This window comes from Balaenoptera borealis (genome assembly GCF_965194805.1).
Source record: "Balaenoptera borealis genome assembly, chromosome: 6".
NCBI classification, from domain to species: domain Eukaryota; kingdom Metazoa; phylum Chordata; class Mammalia; order Artiodactyla; family Balaenopteridae; genus Balaenoptera; species Balaenoptera borealis.
In genome coordinates, this window is record NC_138863.1 from 9,219,481 (window position 1) to 9,235,327 (window position 15,847).

Below are 15,847 nucleotides of genomic sequence, written 5' to 3' on the forward strand. Positions count from 1 at the left end.
CATGCTGACCACCAGCAATGTAGACCCCAGACGAGTTGGAACCAGAAGGTTGATGACTGAGATTCCCAAAACTTCATCCTATTACGTCACCATCAACCAATCAGAGAATTGTGCGTGAGCTGACCACACACCCTGTGACCCCCTCCCTCACACTGTCTTTAAAAACTGTTCCCTGAAAGCTATCAGAATTGGGGTCTTTTAAGCATGAGCTGCCTGTTCTCCTTGCTTGGTACCCTGCAATAAACACTGCATTTTCCTTCACCACAACCGGGTTGTCAGTAGATTGGCTTTGCTGCTCAAGTGGACCCAAGTTTGGCTTGGTAACAATTTTGTCACGCAGGATATTAAAAAGATGTGCAGTCAAGAGTAAAGACTTCATAAAAGGTGGTCATTTTTACTGTTTCCTCAAGGATGTCCGTAAGTGAATCTGGCCATTATTTGACTGCAAGCATAGCAATGAAAAATACAATGACCTCTGGTGCGTTTTGGTGGCGCGGCTTTGACTCATGCCGAGGCATCAGCAGCACCCACCACTGCTGCTGCACCATCAGTGCAAACCTCAACACAGCTGCTCCAGGATCAACCACGGGAGTGAATCAAGTTATTCAGTATTTTGAATGGTTCAGCACCCCTTGTGTTTGCTTCCAAGCATTCACATAAAAGATCTTTGTCTAGTTGGTGTGATACTAGATGAACACAAGCAAAACAGCGAGTCCGGCCACATCTATTGATTTGTCCATTTGTGAGACAAAAGTACGATTCTGCAGAGAAGATATTAACTCAGCCTTCCTGTTTGCAGCTAAATCTTTGATCTGACAAGCTACTGTATCATTAGAAAGTGGCGCTGCTGTAATTTCTTCTGCGGACTCTCCATCCAGCCAGCATTCAGCAGTGTCAGCTGTAAGGCTTACATACCTTTCTTTGGGTGCCAGAGGCACTTCCTGTGATGAAGTAACCTGCACAGTCACCTACCCTGCAGGGTACTTCAATGGCTTTGCCTCTCTGGGTTGAAAAGCTATAACAATCAATTTTTGGCTTTTAATGAACTCATCACACTTACATTTAAAATATTCAATTCCTCTGTCTTTAGACTCTGAATGATGTCTCTTAAAATGATACCACAACTTAGAAGGTACCAAAAAGGTAAAATTTTAACATTATAAAGCCATGGAATAGATAGCTTTTGAGTCATATTTTGTTTCATATTTACACTTTTTTAGTAGATTTCTGATTCATCTTTTTCTTCATGTTTAGGCTTAGATGGTGCAGCTGTGAGCTAAGAAAGCGAGATTTCTCATCTCCCTTTTTTAAAGCTAATGAGCCATCCTTAACTATAACAATGGATGGAGTGTGGCTTATGTGGACTCCGGGGCTGCAAAGCCAAAATGTTGGGGGAACAGTGATGGGGGGGCGGGGAGAATGCTGATGTTCAAATGCAAAGACTGAGAAGCAGCAGCATTCAGCATCTAAGAAAGGGAAACTGAGTCAGGGCAGAGAGCAGATCACTGGCAATGCATTAAAGATGCTATAGATGAACTGCCTGGACTTCCAACAATGAAAACAGAGAGAGTCGGGCCGAAGGTCTCAAATTGGCACTGGGTAGCCTCTCTCATTGTCAGGTGAAGTGGAAAGAGGTGCGAGTTCCTTGGGAAGGTCTGGTCCCCAGTGGAGGAAAGTAGCAGGAAGAAGAGAGGACTGAGTTTGGGAAGGTCCCAGTGAGCCATGTTCCACTCTGTTACTCAGTCCTTTCCCCGGTTTTCCCTAAGAGCATGTAAGGGCCTTGAAGAAGAATATACTTATTAGTATTTAAATAAATTTACAATATTTGTTTATAGAAAAATGGGCAATAATTTAGTTCATCAAAAGCTTGGAACATTCTCTGGCCAACTAAATTAGTATGGTCTCTCATAGTACGCTCAAGGTCCTCCCCCTTATAATTTCAAATATGACCTTGGGCAAATTCCATCACCTTTTCAAGTTCCACTGGCCAAACATGGTTTTGGCTCTGAAAGGAGAGGTGGTGTGGCGTTTGTGGTTAAGAACATAGACTCAGTAGGTATAGAGGTGAATCTCAGCTTTACCACTTATTAGTCATAAAACCTTTGGAAAATTAACTTGCCCTCCCTGAGAATAATTTAGGCTTTGCCGGCCATACAGTCTATATTGTGGCTATCTAACTCTGCCACTGTGTGTCATAAACCGTGGCACAATAAAACTTCATATACAGAAACAGGTGGCTGGTTAGATTAGACATATGCCATAGTTTATAGACCCCTGGTCTATAAGACAGAAATATCATCACTTACCTTCAAGGGTTGCCGTAAGAATTAAATCGGTTACTACCTGTTTATTTCTTGGTAACCAGTAGACAATCAATGGAAGTTGCTATTATTATTATTGTTCCTAAGGTTATTCCAACTCAGTCCGTGACCATGATCTATGGCTCTCAGACTTTCTGGATGGGCAGAACAGATTTCCCAATGGAAAATAGCTTTTCTGAATGAAGATCTCTGTTTGAGGGAACGTGATAAGCAGGAAACAGCGAGTCCTCCATAGCTCCCATCCCTGAGGGTTCCATGTTGCCAGGGCAAAAGAATGCTATCCCAGTGTGCGGATGATCTCATTTCAAAACAATAAACATGTAAAGCTAAGATGTTAATTTTACTTTGTAAAATGACCTGCTACGTAATAGAATGCTTTTAACTGCAGGTGCACACCTTTCTTTAGTATGGTGGTAGCCTGTCTATTTAACACCCAACCAAAGGCATCCATTTCAAGTTGAAGCCAACTGTTCAGAGTGGAAAAGCTTGGATTCTCTCTCACACTGTATCATATCACAACACAAACTGTAGAGGTCATTACACTAAAGCTCAGAGCAAAAAACTATGCTGCACAGATGTTTTATGTAAGGTCCTTTGATATTATTCTTCAGCAACTGGGCAGTTGGTTTGGGTAATAAATGAGGGCTGATGACCATCTTGTACACAAGCAGCTCAGAAGACAACAACAAGTGGTAACTAGTGATTTGACCTGACCCCTGCTTCCCGCCCCTCCCCCAAATATAATCACAGCCTAAATTCTTGGCCCTACTCAATAAAACAAAACATTGTGGATTCCATATAATCGAGGTTTAATGCATGTACTATGCCAACCTGTTCAGGAAAAAAAGCAGTAATAGAAGTTGACATTGAGTATAATGTATTTATTTTTTAGTTTATAAATTAAATATTCACATTTGCTATTGTCAATAAATTGTTTTTGGACTTCCCTGGTGGCACAGTGGTTAAGAATCCATCTGCCAATGCAGATTCAAGCCCTGGTCCAGGAAGATCCCACATGCCACGGAGCAACTAATCCCACATGCCACAGCTACTAAGCCTGCGCTCTAGAGCCCGCGAGCCACAACTACTGAAGCCCGTGCGCCTAGAGCCCATGCTCCGCAACAAGAGAAGCCACCGCGATGAGAAGCCCATGCACCGCAACAAAGAGTAGCCCCTGCTCGCTGCAACTAGAGAAAGCCCGCACGCAGCAACAAAGACCCAATGCAACCAAAAATAAATAAATAATTTAAAAAATAATAATAAATAAATAGATTGTTCTTATAACACTAAATATATAAATCATCAGAAAATATCAGTATTTTACTTTTACAATTACAATGGTGAATGATAGCCGAGTAGAAACGCTTTTGAGTGAAGAGATAAGAAAAGGCAAGTATAAAATGCTGTGACATTTTACTCTGAAATATGTCATGAACAAAGCAGATTTATCCGTCCACATGAAAGCTGTCAACAGAGGCAGAGAGGCAAATCATCATCGCCTCCCGAATGAGGCGGGAGAGAGAGGCAAAATGAAAGACCACTGAGGGTGCTGGTGCCTTGCAGGATTTTAGGTTGATGATACTGCTCCTATTTTAGTAAAAATAACTATAATAAGGTAATAAGGCACTCAAATTATGAGGACAAATAATTATTGAAATAATCTAATAACCTATGTTGTTTAACCATTACTTTAAAGTAGCCAGCATATTAACAACTCATTTTTAATTATTTAGCTTTTAGCATCTATATTTATCTTATTATCTTTTATATAGATAGTAAGTTTTCAAATGGCCAAATATGTGTTCTTACTGATTCATGTTGAATCTAGATTATTATACATGCCCATAAGCTTTCAGAACTCAGTTGATAAAACATCACACATGAAATTTTTAAGCTGTTGGCATTTTGAATCGATGTTACAAATGGGCTGTAATTTGATATTTACGCAGTTATGCTGTGCACACACGCAGCTGCCGCATGCACGTGGTATTAACCTGTCACTAAAAACCTGGCCGGGAGTGAAGTCTGGAACTTCCGGGCGAAACGAGGCAGCGGGAGCCGCACAGAAGCACGGGCCCTCCGCCTGTCTGCCAGCCACCAGACACAACTTTGACAGGTTCTTCATCTGCCAGGAAGGAGACTGCCTTTGATTTCACAGGTGTCCCTGGAAATCCAAGACTGAGTGTTAAGGGTGTGTGGATGGGGGTTAAAGTCTGATCTGATATGAATCCAGGTTTAGTAAAACAGAAAAGAAAGAATCTGTCATTAAGCTACGGCTATGGAGCTGTTCCAGAAGGAGTGAGTGGGGAGAACAGCCAGAGTCCCCTTCTCCCCCACCATTGGGGAGATTCCAGGGCATCACAGGAGGTTCCTCTAGCGGGAGGCGAGTGTGGGGTTGGGGGGGGCATTATTTTTCTATGTAGCGAAGTGGAGACTGCAGGCAAGAAGAGCTCATAGTGTTGGTAAGGTGATGGGAGGTTGAGAGCTACTTTGCTCTGTAGCCTAAAAGGAGTCATGAGACTATTTGCTGCTGTGAGCGCCTTGTCTGGGTACTTGATTGCCATGAGAACGTAGGAGAAAACAATTGTTAAATAACCCATCTCAGGGAGGTAGAATTTTCTCCCCTAAAACTGTACCGCTTTTGCCCCTCTGCCAACTTAACAGAATACAAAATGTACTTGGGTTTTCACTCAGTTACCCACAGCCTGTGTTTTTAAAATTCCCTGTTATACTCACATGTGGAATCTAAAAAATACAACGAACTGGTGAATATAACGAAAAAAGAAGCAGACTCACAGATCTAGAGAACAAACTAGTGGTTACCAGTGGGGAGGGGGAGAGGGAGGGGAAATAGAGGGGTAGGGAAGAAGGAGGTACAAACGATCAGGGATAAGATGGGCTCAAGGATGTATTGCACAACACAGGGAATACAGCCAATAGTCTGTAATAACTGTAAGTGGAAAGTAACCTTTAAAAATCTATAAAAATTTTTATACAATAAAATTTTATATAAAATTTTTATACAATAAAATTTTATATAAAATTTTAATAAAATAAAAATCAAACAACCTCCCCCCAAAAAAATCCCTGTTGTAATAACGGTAACTGTCCACATTTCTTTGGGGAAGCCGCACCTCTCTTAGAAACATTTGTGGGTTTATTTGACAACGTAAAGCCCTGGGAAGTTGGACTCTGCACGAGGTCTGCAAGCAGAATGCCTAGAATTCTCTCCAGCCATGTCCCAGGGCCGGGTCAGAGGCTGTCCACGTGGGGGGATGGAGCCCGGCATCCCGGGTCCCGAGGGTGGGGGACCTGAATACCATCTTAGCGGAGCAGAGTCAGGAAGGCAGCTGCACTCAGCAGGAGTGTCTCCCGCTGCCCCTGTCCCCTCACGGTTCCCTATGGGGACACGCAGCCACCTACTCATGGATGCACTCAGATGACAGACGCCAGGAAAAATTCAAAAGCCGTGCTCCCCTTTCCAACGTCTAGATAAAATACATACGTAATAAAAACCTGCTAATAATCATTTATTGTTTGTTACCATACAGCAGAAGCCTCTTTTCTTATGGGTGGCAGGACATGGGCACCTCCTGTCCTGCTGCCCCTGTGCTGGGGCCATGACCTGACCCTCCCTGTGGCAGGGACCATGGTTCGGGCAAAGCCCAGCAGAGGCGGTGTGCTGCATTTGTGTGCAAATACTCTATGGCTCCTTGAATCAACAAAACCTTCGTTCTTAATCAAAGGCAGCAGAAGAGGTTTGGACACAGACGGAAAACACCGCCGTGCCTCAACTCTCCTGCAGGTAGGAATGTGTGACCCTACAGCTCACTGTTCCTCTGGCTTCCTTGTCGTTGTATCCTCTTGCGGAGTTGCCGCTGGAGCTGCAGCTTGTTGGTGAAGAACATCTGTCTCCAGCCCATATCCTGGGCCAAGGCTCTCATGTCTGGGGTGATGTGGTCACAGGCAGACTGGACGATCTGCTCCCACAGTTTGTCTGACGTGCACAACTGTGGGTGGAAAAAGTCAGAGGTGGGACATCATACATGGGTTAAGGAAAAGTTCACTCACTCAGATCACTATCCAACTGTTGCTGCCTGTGAGACACTGGAGGAAACACCACGGGTGCACAAACATGTGCCAGACACAGTTCTGACTCCAGAAACTTCCTCTTTGAGGAGAGACGCAAGTGCACAAGTATCTAAAGGACGAAGCAATATTCGATTAACGGAATAAACCAAGTCCTGATCTCATTTAAGATGCAAAATTTGAAAAAGAATAGATACATGTATATGTATAACTGAGTCACTTTGGTGTACACCCGAAACTAACACAACATTGTTAATCAACTATACTACAGTATAAAATAAAAAGTTAAAAAAAAAAGATGCAAAATGCGACATAGTTATAAACAGTACGCATACAACATGATATAGTTTACATACGCAACATTATATGGTGAATTTCCAGTTAGCCACATAACAGGCTGATAACGGTGTGGTCAACCGATCTTCACCCAGGGCTGCAGCAGTTTCTCGAGGAGGAGCGTTGCTAACTCTTGCTCAGCTTCATGTTAAACCCTTGCTTGAGTCACCTCTCCCCGGTCTTGTACAGCGGACACCTTAGTTCACTGCGGGCTACTCAGTGGCGAACCGCATCGAAGCAGACAAGCAGCCCTCGGAGACTGCCAACCAGCACACCTAAAATTTAGACATTCCTGGTGCCAGGGTCCCGTCCTCATGTTTTATTCGGAGTCCTGTGCATGCATAACATCACACCATGCAACAGAGTGGCCTACAAGATGCAGTCACTCCCCAAGCCTGCCAGGCACATGGCAAAGTGAGCCGTTCTCTGGGAATAGCCTTCCCAGGGATGTTCTTCTGCAGTCTGGGCCTTTACCTGAGGGCCATGAAGTTAAGGACAGACAAGACCCCTCTGGCCCAAAATCTGCACAAGACCACTCTGCCCTCCCTCCAAGTTCAAAGCTGCCAGAGTTCAGCTTCCATTTACCCAAGATTTCCTACTAGGACTTTTTCAATTGTCACCATCATGTATGGCAACTATGTTCATCAGTCTCCCACTACTTTTGTTTTTTTTTTGGCCGCACTGCTGGGCATGTGGGATCTTAGTTCCCCAGCCAGGGATCGAACCCACATCCCCGGCAGTGGAAGCGTGGAGTCTTAACCACTGGACCACCAGGGAAGTCCCATCAGTCTTCTGCTACTAAACACTCTTAACAGGAGATTTCCTAACCCCTTGCTTCCATGCCCCCAAATCTTTCCTAAAGTTAAAGCTTCCATTACATTTATTATTTCCGACCTTAGCGATAGCCATGATTTGTTGGTACCTGTATGCAAGACTAGGAACATTTAAAGGTGCTTGGATATTTGACGTTGCATAGTGATAACTCCAGTAATATGAAATGTGCTCAAAGAAGGGTCTCACGTGGGCCCCAGAACACTTCCTGGCTCCATCCTTCCTGTGCCCATTGTGCGCTCAGGGAAGTTCATCACCAACCTGATTCCCCCGTCACATGTGAAAATCCAGCAGTGGAAAGAAGAGGCATGACAGAGGATCATTAAGGAGCCCACAGTTCCTTTAAACTGGCGGGGGGCGGGGGCGGGGAGCGGCGCAGAGCTCGTGGGCTGGGGCTCCTCCTTCCTGCTCAGACCCTCCCAGACACGGCCCCCTGGAGCAACTCACAAAGACTCCACTTACAAGGAGGCAAAGAAACACAAGAAGCAGATGGGCCGCTGGAAGGTCAATAATGGTGGGAAACAAGATTATCTACGGATAATGATCTGTGCAGACCCTGTGCCTGTGAATAATAAAGAGAGTTGATCTGACTGACAAAAATTAGGTTGAACTAATTATTTCACTATTTAAAATTAGAGGGCAACTTTAACACTTAAATAGGAGAAGCAGACAGGCATGGTAAAGTCCCTCCAACTCCAGAATACTGAATCCAGTTGGGCTCTATTTAGAAAGGCGTCAGGGTTCTGCAGAAAAGGCCTACACTCACTAATCGTTCTTCCTTTCCTTAGAATTTGTTTTAGTTTCGTGTACAGCCTTTAGCCCTCAGCAGTCTAGACACAGCAAATTAGAAGGCTGGTTGATGCCATCAGAGGCAGAGTATGAAAGCAGAGAACAACGGGTTGAGAAACAATAAGGGAAGAAATAGAAAAGAGAAATACACACTAAAATGACTATAGTTTGGTCCGTTTAGTGTGGAGATAAGCTGCCCCACAATTTTCAATAGCCTATTCATTCCTCCACTCATCCATCCATCCAAACTGTATGGAACGCCTATGGTATTGGACAGGGCCCCTTGTTTCAGACCACAGAATATATTCTATGTTGTTTAAGCAGAGGGGGATTCAGTACAGGCAATAGGAAGCTCACAGAATATCTAGTAAAACCAGAGGGAAACGTTCAATGCTCTACAGCCAGGAATAACAGCAGCTAGATGTATAAAATAGATAACTAATGATTAAAAATAATTCTACTATAAATACCCTTGTTACATATATGTTTATTAACACATGATTTTCTTTAAAGTACATTCTTAAAAATTTAACTTTTAAAAAGAATTGAATATATACCATTAAAGTATCCTGCAGAAAGTGTTTACTGACTTATAATTCCTAGAGTCGTGTATACAGAACATCATCATGCAAAATAAATCCTGATACTTAGTTGGCTAAAAAGGTGTCTTCTTTTAATTTACATTTCTTTGTTTACTTATGAGATTGCTTTGTCTAACTTTGTTGATTTTTGTATTTCCTCTTTTGCTAATTGTTCATAATCTCTGTTCATTTTTGTATTATGGTATTATTAGTCTTTTACTTACCAATTTATAATAATGCTGCAAAGTTAATCATATGTTGCTTATTTTCTTTCTAAAGTTTGGGTTATTGCTTTTACATGTGCAAATTAAACATTTTTTAAATTTTGTTTACAGGAATAGAATCAAATCTAATAGTCTTTTTTAAAATTAATTAATTTATTTATTTATATTTTTGGCTGCGTTGGGTCTTTGTTGCTGCGTGTGGGCTTTCTCTAGTTGCAGCAAGCAGGGGCTACTCTTTGTTGTGGCGCACGGCCTTCTCATAGTGGTGGCTTCTCTTGTTGCGGAGCACGGGCTCTAGGTGTGTGGGCTTCGGGAGTTGTGGCACACGGGCTCAGTAGTTGTGGCTTGCAGGCTCTAGAGCGCAGGCTCAGTAGTTGTGACGTACGGGCTTAGTTGCTCCATGGCATGTGGGATCTTCCCGGACCAGGGCTCAAACCTGTGTCCCCTGCACTGGCAGGTGGATTCTTAACCAATGCGCCACCAGGGAAGCCCTAATAGTCTTTTATACATGGTTTCTGCCTTTGTTTATACGCCTATAAAGACTTTGTCTATTCCAAAAACATTTTTAAAAATTTACAAAAGTAAAATAGATAACTAATGAGAACCTACTGTATAGCACAGGGAACTCTACTCAATGCTCTGTGGTGACCTAAATGGGAAGGAAATCTAAAAAAGAGGGGATATATGTATACGTATAGCTGATTCACTTTGCTGTACAGCAGAAACTAACACAACATTGTAAAGCAACTATACTCTGATAAAAATTAATTAAAAAAAAAACAGCAGTCAGATTAAAAAACAAAACAAGAAACCCAGACTGTTCTAGTGGAAATCTCACTGCTTCTGCTCCCCAACACTCAGCACCTAGAGATGTGCTGACGCCTTGGACCAGACCCTAGAACCTCCCCCACAGGCCTCAGCACTGTGCTGGCAGGAAAAGCACGGAGGCTGCCCCACCGGGCTCACATCTTCCTTCCAAAACTCTCGCACGTGGGTCTACTTGACAGAGCCCAGGCTACGCCCAAGACACTACTTGCAAAGGCATCCATGAAATGTAGCTTTTATCTTTCTTACCTTCACAGTACACAAGGGCAGCTCCGTGTAGTGTGAGGGAGCTCAAACGGGTGTGAAGCCAGCCAACCCACTGCGTGCTCCTCAGTCTGACCTCCTGGCTTTTCTTACCCATACATACCCTTCTTCTCACACTTAAACTTCCCAATGACGGCAGCAGCACACGCTCCACCTAACCCAACGCAACTGCCCCTCATACGGGCGACAATGCGTTTATTCTCTGCCTTCACCTCCACCCCACTCCCACCAAATCCCAGCAGTCACTACAAACCTCTGGGTGGTGTTTGTTACCTCTAGTTAATCCCAGTTCATCTTTGTATCCTAGAATTATAAAGTTAACCAGTACCGACTTGCCCTATATAAAATAATAGAAGAAAGGGAAAGAGGAAAATATTGGTTTACATATAAATGTACATATCAGGGCTTCCCTGGTGGTGCAGTGGTTAGGAATCCACCTGCCAATGCAGGGGACACGGGGTCGAGCCCTGGTCCGGGAAGATCCCACATGCCACGGAGCAACTAAGCCTGTGCGCCATAACTACTGAGCCTGCGCTCTAGAGCGTGCGAGCCGCAACGACTGAGCCCACGCACCTGGAGCCCGTGCTCTGCAACAAGAGAAGCCACCGCAATGAGAAGCCCACACACCACAACGAAGAGTAGCCCCCACTCGCCACAACTAGAGAAAGCCTGCATGCAGCAACGAAGACCCAATGTAGCCAAAAATAAATAAATTAAATAAAAATTTAAAAACTGTACATACCACTGGGTGAGGAAGAAAATATGGGGAGCTACTACAGTCCTAGATTCTGCAACTGGTCACAAGCAGGAGTCGTGTTTGTAATTTTCTCATTCTACTACCCTTTCCACCATCCTTTTGTTCTCAGCCAGCACCGCAACTGGTCAAGATGCTATACCTGCTGATATGATCCAATCCGTCTCTGGTTCCTGCTGGGTGTGAGTACTTCTTGATCTCTCAGGTAGGAGATGTTTTAGTCTTCTTTAAATAAGTTTTGCCACTGAACATGCCAGTATTAGAAGGCACTCACAGAGGGAAATCCCTGGCTGTCCAGTGGTTAGGACTCTGTGCTTCCATCGCAGGAGCCAGGGGTTCCGTCCCAGGGGTTCCCTCCCTGCCTGGGGAACTAAGATCCTGAAAGCTGGGCAGTGCAGCCACCCCAAAGAAAATAAAAAGAAAAGAAAGCACTTGCAGGGATGCCCCGGGTTCCAGAAATACTCCTCTGTAATTCCATTGTGAAGAAGCAACTCTATTTTTCTCTAATAAACATGATGAATCACCGGAGCCAACATAGTAATGCCCATTTGGGGGTTTTTTTTTGCCTGTCTGTTCAGTGGCATTAGGAGCCCCAGATAGCCTGGGAGCACTCTTCATTCTCTTAATTTCTAGTTCAGTGGAGTCATTGTTGTTCTTTAGGTGAAAGTATTCATTCTTTGACTGTCAAGATCCCTAACCTACTAGAAGCCTAAGCTGTGGAGAAGGAAACAACACTTTTTCACACGGGTGACTATGTATGATTCTAAGAGATGATACTCCCACTTCCAACCTTTGATTGTAGCTACAGAAGAAACAGGACCACATTCTGGCCAGTGACTGAGACCTTATATTACATCCTGTAAGACCGCGCTCCAACCTTGTAAAGTGTTGTCCGTTAGCTGATGAGGGATTAAGCACCTCCAAGAAGCCGTGAGGACAACTATTTCTAGGTAGTGGAGTATATAGGCTAAGAGCAGGAAATTCTGTACTCATTACCTTATTTATTTATGTCTATTTGTTTAATAAATGAATTTATTTCAGCAAAATAATCTGAAGCAATCTTGTATGGGCTACAATGATGGAAAAATAAGGCATTTGGTCAATTTACACACAATGTTGCTGAAGGAGCATGGCGTGCCAGGAAAGCAGGTCCATACCCAGAATAGGTAACTCATCCAGAGAGGACAAATCGCTGCTTTCTCCTTGGTGAAAAGAGTCCAGTGTAACTGGACCTACCACCTCGTTACTGATTGGACCCCCTGGAGCACGGCGCCTTCCTGGGGACTCGGCATTGTCTCTCCTGTGACAGTGGCCAGATTAATCTTGAAAAGAAGAGAGTCATGTGGTTGAGTCCATGCACAATTTGCCATCCTTGCCACCTGGGCATTTGGTTGATGAGCCCGGCTGGGGAAAGGAGCTGACTGACATCCATAGAGCAGACCACCTTATCATCTCATTCCTGAAAACGTCCTTGGCACTGAGTGCCCTTTGGTGAGCAGTCACATGGGACACAAATATCTTGATTCTTTGGCTTATTCCGAAAAGTCCACCCAAATACCTCTTCCCCAAAACTCCTCATTAATCTCCAAATCTTGTTCTTTTCAAGACTTTGACCATCTAGGCAAAACGCTAGCCTTTGCCCCACAGAAATCCAAGAGCTGTTTCTCAATAGCAGAACAGTTATCTGTAAAAGCATCCATACCTTTACTCTAAAACCCTGGAGGTACGAGCTGTGATTTTCCTGATGACGCACGCCATAACGTTCAGCAAGGATCCAGATAGACCATAGCCGTACAGGCCACAGACACTCTGAGCACCATTGAATCTGCTGGATCATAAGGAGCAAGTGACTCAGCCGCTTACACTGCAATCTGGACCAGCAGCTGGGCCCCATTTAAAACTGGCAGCTTTATGGGTTATTTGGTAAATGAATCAGAGAAGCAAACTCAAATGTGCTGTATGTTACCTTAAAACTAAAAATATCCACAAAGAGCTGTGCTGTTTTCTTAGGATAGGAAGTTACAATAAGGCAATGGATTCTAGATAATGCACTGAGATGGCAGGCCTCTCAGTTTTTGAGGAGCTCATCTCCAACTCCCTGACGTATACGTATCTTACCAAGGCATCCAGGGTATCTGCTATTCCTGCTCATCAGCATGATGTCATCAATGCGGACCAGCATGTAGGAAGATGATAGGATCAGTATCTCTGTGATGTAAGTATGACTCACAGCTGGAGAACTGACATAGTCCTGAGGCAAAATGATGAAAGTACGCTGCTATGCCCATGAGGTGAAAGCAAATCTACTGTGGAGTTCTTTCTAGAAAATCCAGGAAGATATGAGGATGGTGTGTAACAGGATGGTGGCCAGGCAGGAGGCGAGACATAGTCAGATGATAGATGTATTTTGAAGGTAGAGCTCATACCACCTCATAATGAATTAGATGAGAAGTAAGAGGAAAAAGAAGAATTAAGGACAAGTTTTTGGCTTGAGCAGCTGTGTGAATGTTGCCAAAGACAGAAAAATAAGACTGTGGGAGAATTAGAATTGGTAAATAAGTATGTGTGTGGGGAAATTCAGAGGTCTGGTGTGTACGTGCTAAATTTGAGATGTCTATACTGCTAGATCTAGGAGGAAGCATTGAGCATGCAATGAGATATAAAAGTTAGGAGTTCAAGAGGGCAACCAGGCCTGGAAACATATGTTTGAAAATTAGATGCATGTAAATAATATTTAAAGCTATCATCTCAGTGTGACTGTAGATAGAGAAAATGGCCCAAGGAAGTGCTCTAGGACATTCCAGCATTAAGCAGTCAGGACATAAAGTTTTCAGCCAGGGAGACTGAGAAGAGCAAAGAAAACCTGGAGAATAATGAAATGTGTAAATGCTGCTGAAAAGTCAAATAAGATGGGAATTAAAAACTGACTGGTGGGACTTCCCTGGTGGTCCAGTGGTTAATACTTCGCCTTCCAATGCAGGCGGTGCAAGTTTGATGCCTGGTCAGGGAGCTAAGATCCCACGTGCCTCGCAACCAAAAAACCAAAACATAAAAAACAGAAGTAATGTTGTAACAAATTCAATAAAGACTTTAAAAGTGGTCCACATCAAAAAAAAAATCTTTCAAAAAAAAAAACTGGTGTATTTTACAAGGTGATGGACAATAGCAACCTCGACAAGAGCAATTTCAGTGGCTTAGTGGGGATGGATGTCTGGCTACAGTGAGTCCAGGAAAGAACAGGAGAGGAAGTAGAAATAGCAAGTGCAGAGAATGCTTGAGGAATTTTGCTTTAAGAGCAGACTGGGGAGTGACGTCAAGGCAATTTTTTTTTAAATGTATGTTTATGTGCTGATGGAAATGATCCAGTAGAGGGGTAAAATTAATAATGCAGTGATGCATGGTGAAGAGGGATAACTGCTGAGCCAAGTTGTTGAACAGGTGAGGGGAGTGAAATCCACAAGTGGAGGTGTGGCCATGGATGGTAACAGGGAGAATTTATCACCTGCAACAGGAAGTAAAGCAGAACGAGGCACCAGCAGAACTGGTGAGGGGCCTAGGAGGCCATTCTCTTATGACTGCTTCTAGTTTCTCATTGAAATAAGAAGCCACAACATCAGTTAAGAGCGAGGAAGAAGGTGTGATACAGAGACTTGGCGAGAGAGAAGAGGGTGTAAAATAGACATCTCAGAGGGTGAAAGAGAGTAAGAAACTCAGTTCTTTACAGGAAAAGTATTTTATAAGCATAGTGTAGTCTTTGGTTCTGAGTTGGTTTTTAAAGCCAGACACATGTTCAGAAAACACAGTCCCAAGAAACACAGAAAAGAGGAGAAATGAAAAATTAAGGTCTCTTTTTTCTAGTATGGAAGATGTTAAAGCAGGTAACTGCATTTGAGAAAAAATACTATTATGATACTATCTTCATATATATGAATCTTAATGTACACACTGCTTTGTTCGGGATTTCCAGTTTGTGGCAGAGATTGTGACGCTAACCAAGTATTCCCTCTCTTCTCCCACATCTCCCTGCGCCACGCAGTTACGTGGGGCCGTGTAATTCGTTCTGGCCAAAGGACTATGAGTAGAAATACTGTATCAAAACAGAGTGCATCCTCCTAGAGAAACGGAAATAAAAACAAAAATAAACAAATGGGACCTAATGCAACTTAAAAGCTTTTGCACAGCAAAGGAAACCATGAACAAGACAAAAAGACAACCCTCAGAATGGAGAAAATATTTGCAAATGAAGCAACTGACAAAGGATTAATCTCCAAAATATACAAGCAGCTCATGCAGCTCAATATCAAAAAAAAAACAACCCAATCCAAAAATGGGCAGAAGACCTAAATAGACATTTTCCAAAGAAGAAATACAGATTGCCAACAAACACATGAAAGACTGCTCAACATCATTAATCATTAGAGAAATGCAAATCAAAACTACAATGAGATATCATCTCACACTGGTCAGAATGGCCATCATCAAAAAATCTAAAAACAATAAATGCTGGAGAGGGTGTGGAGAAAAGGGAACACTCTTGCACTGTTGGTGGGAATGTAAATTGATACAGCCACTATGGAGAACAGTATGGAGGTTCCTTAAAAAACTAAAAATAGGGCTTCCCTGGTGGTGCAGTGGTTGAGAATCTGCCTGCCAATGCAGGGGACACGGGTTCGAGCCCTGGTCTGGGAAGAGCCCACATGCCGCGGAGCAACTAGGCCCGTGAGCCACAACTACTGAGCCTGCGCGTCTGGAGCCTATGCTCCGCAACAAGAGAGGCCGCGATAGTGAGAGGCCCGCGCACCGCGATGAAGAGTGGCCCCCACTTGCCGCAAC

At 43.5% G+C, this 15,847-nt stretch overlaps 1 protein-coding gene across 1 annotated transcript in view; it reads right to left on the reverse strand.

The window, feature by feature from the left end:
* Positions 1-5,830: 5,830 nt before the first annotated feature.
* Positions 5,831-15,847, reverse strand: part of FBXO36 (F-box protein 36) — a 100,101-nt gene continuing 90,084 nt past the window's right edge. Inside the window, exon 4 of the mRNA XM_082396289.1 lies at positions 5,831-6,331. Within this exon, the coding sequence (XP_082252415.1) occupies positions 6,143-6,331 (189 nt within the window). The 3' untranslated portion in view covers positions 5,831-6,142. The remainder of the gene's footprint in view (positions 6,332-15,847) is intronic.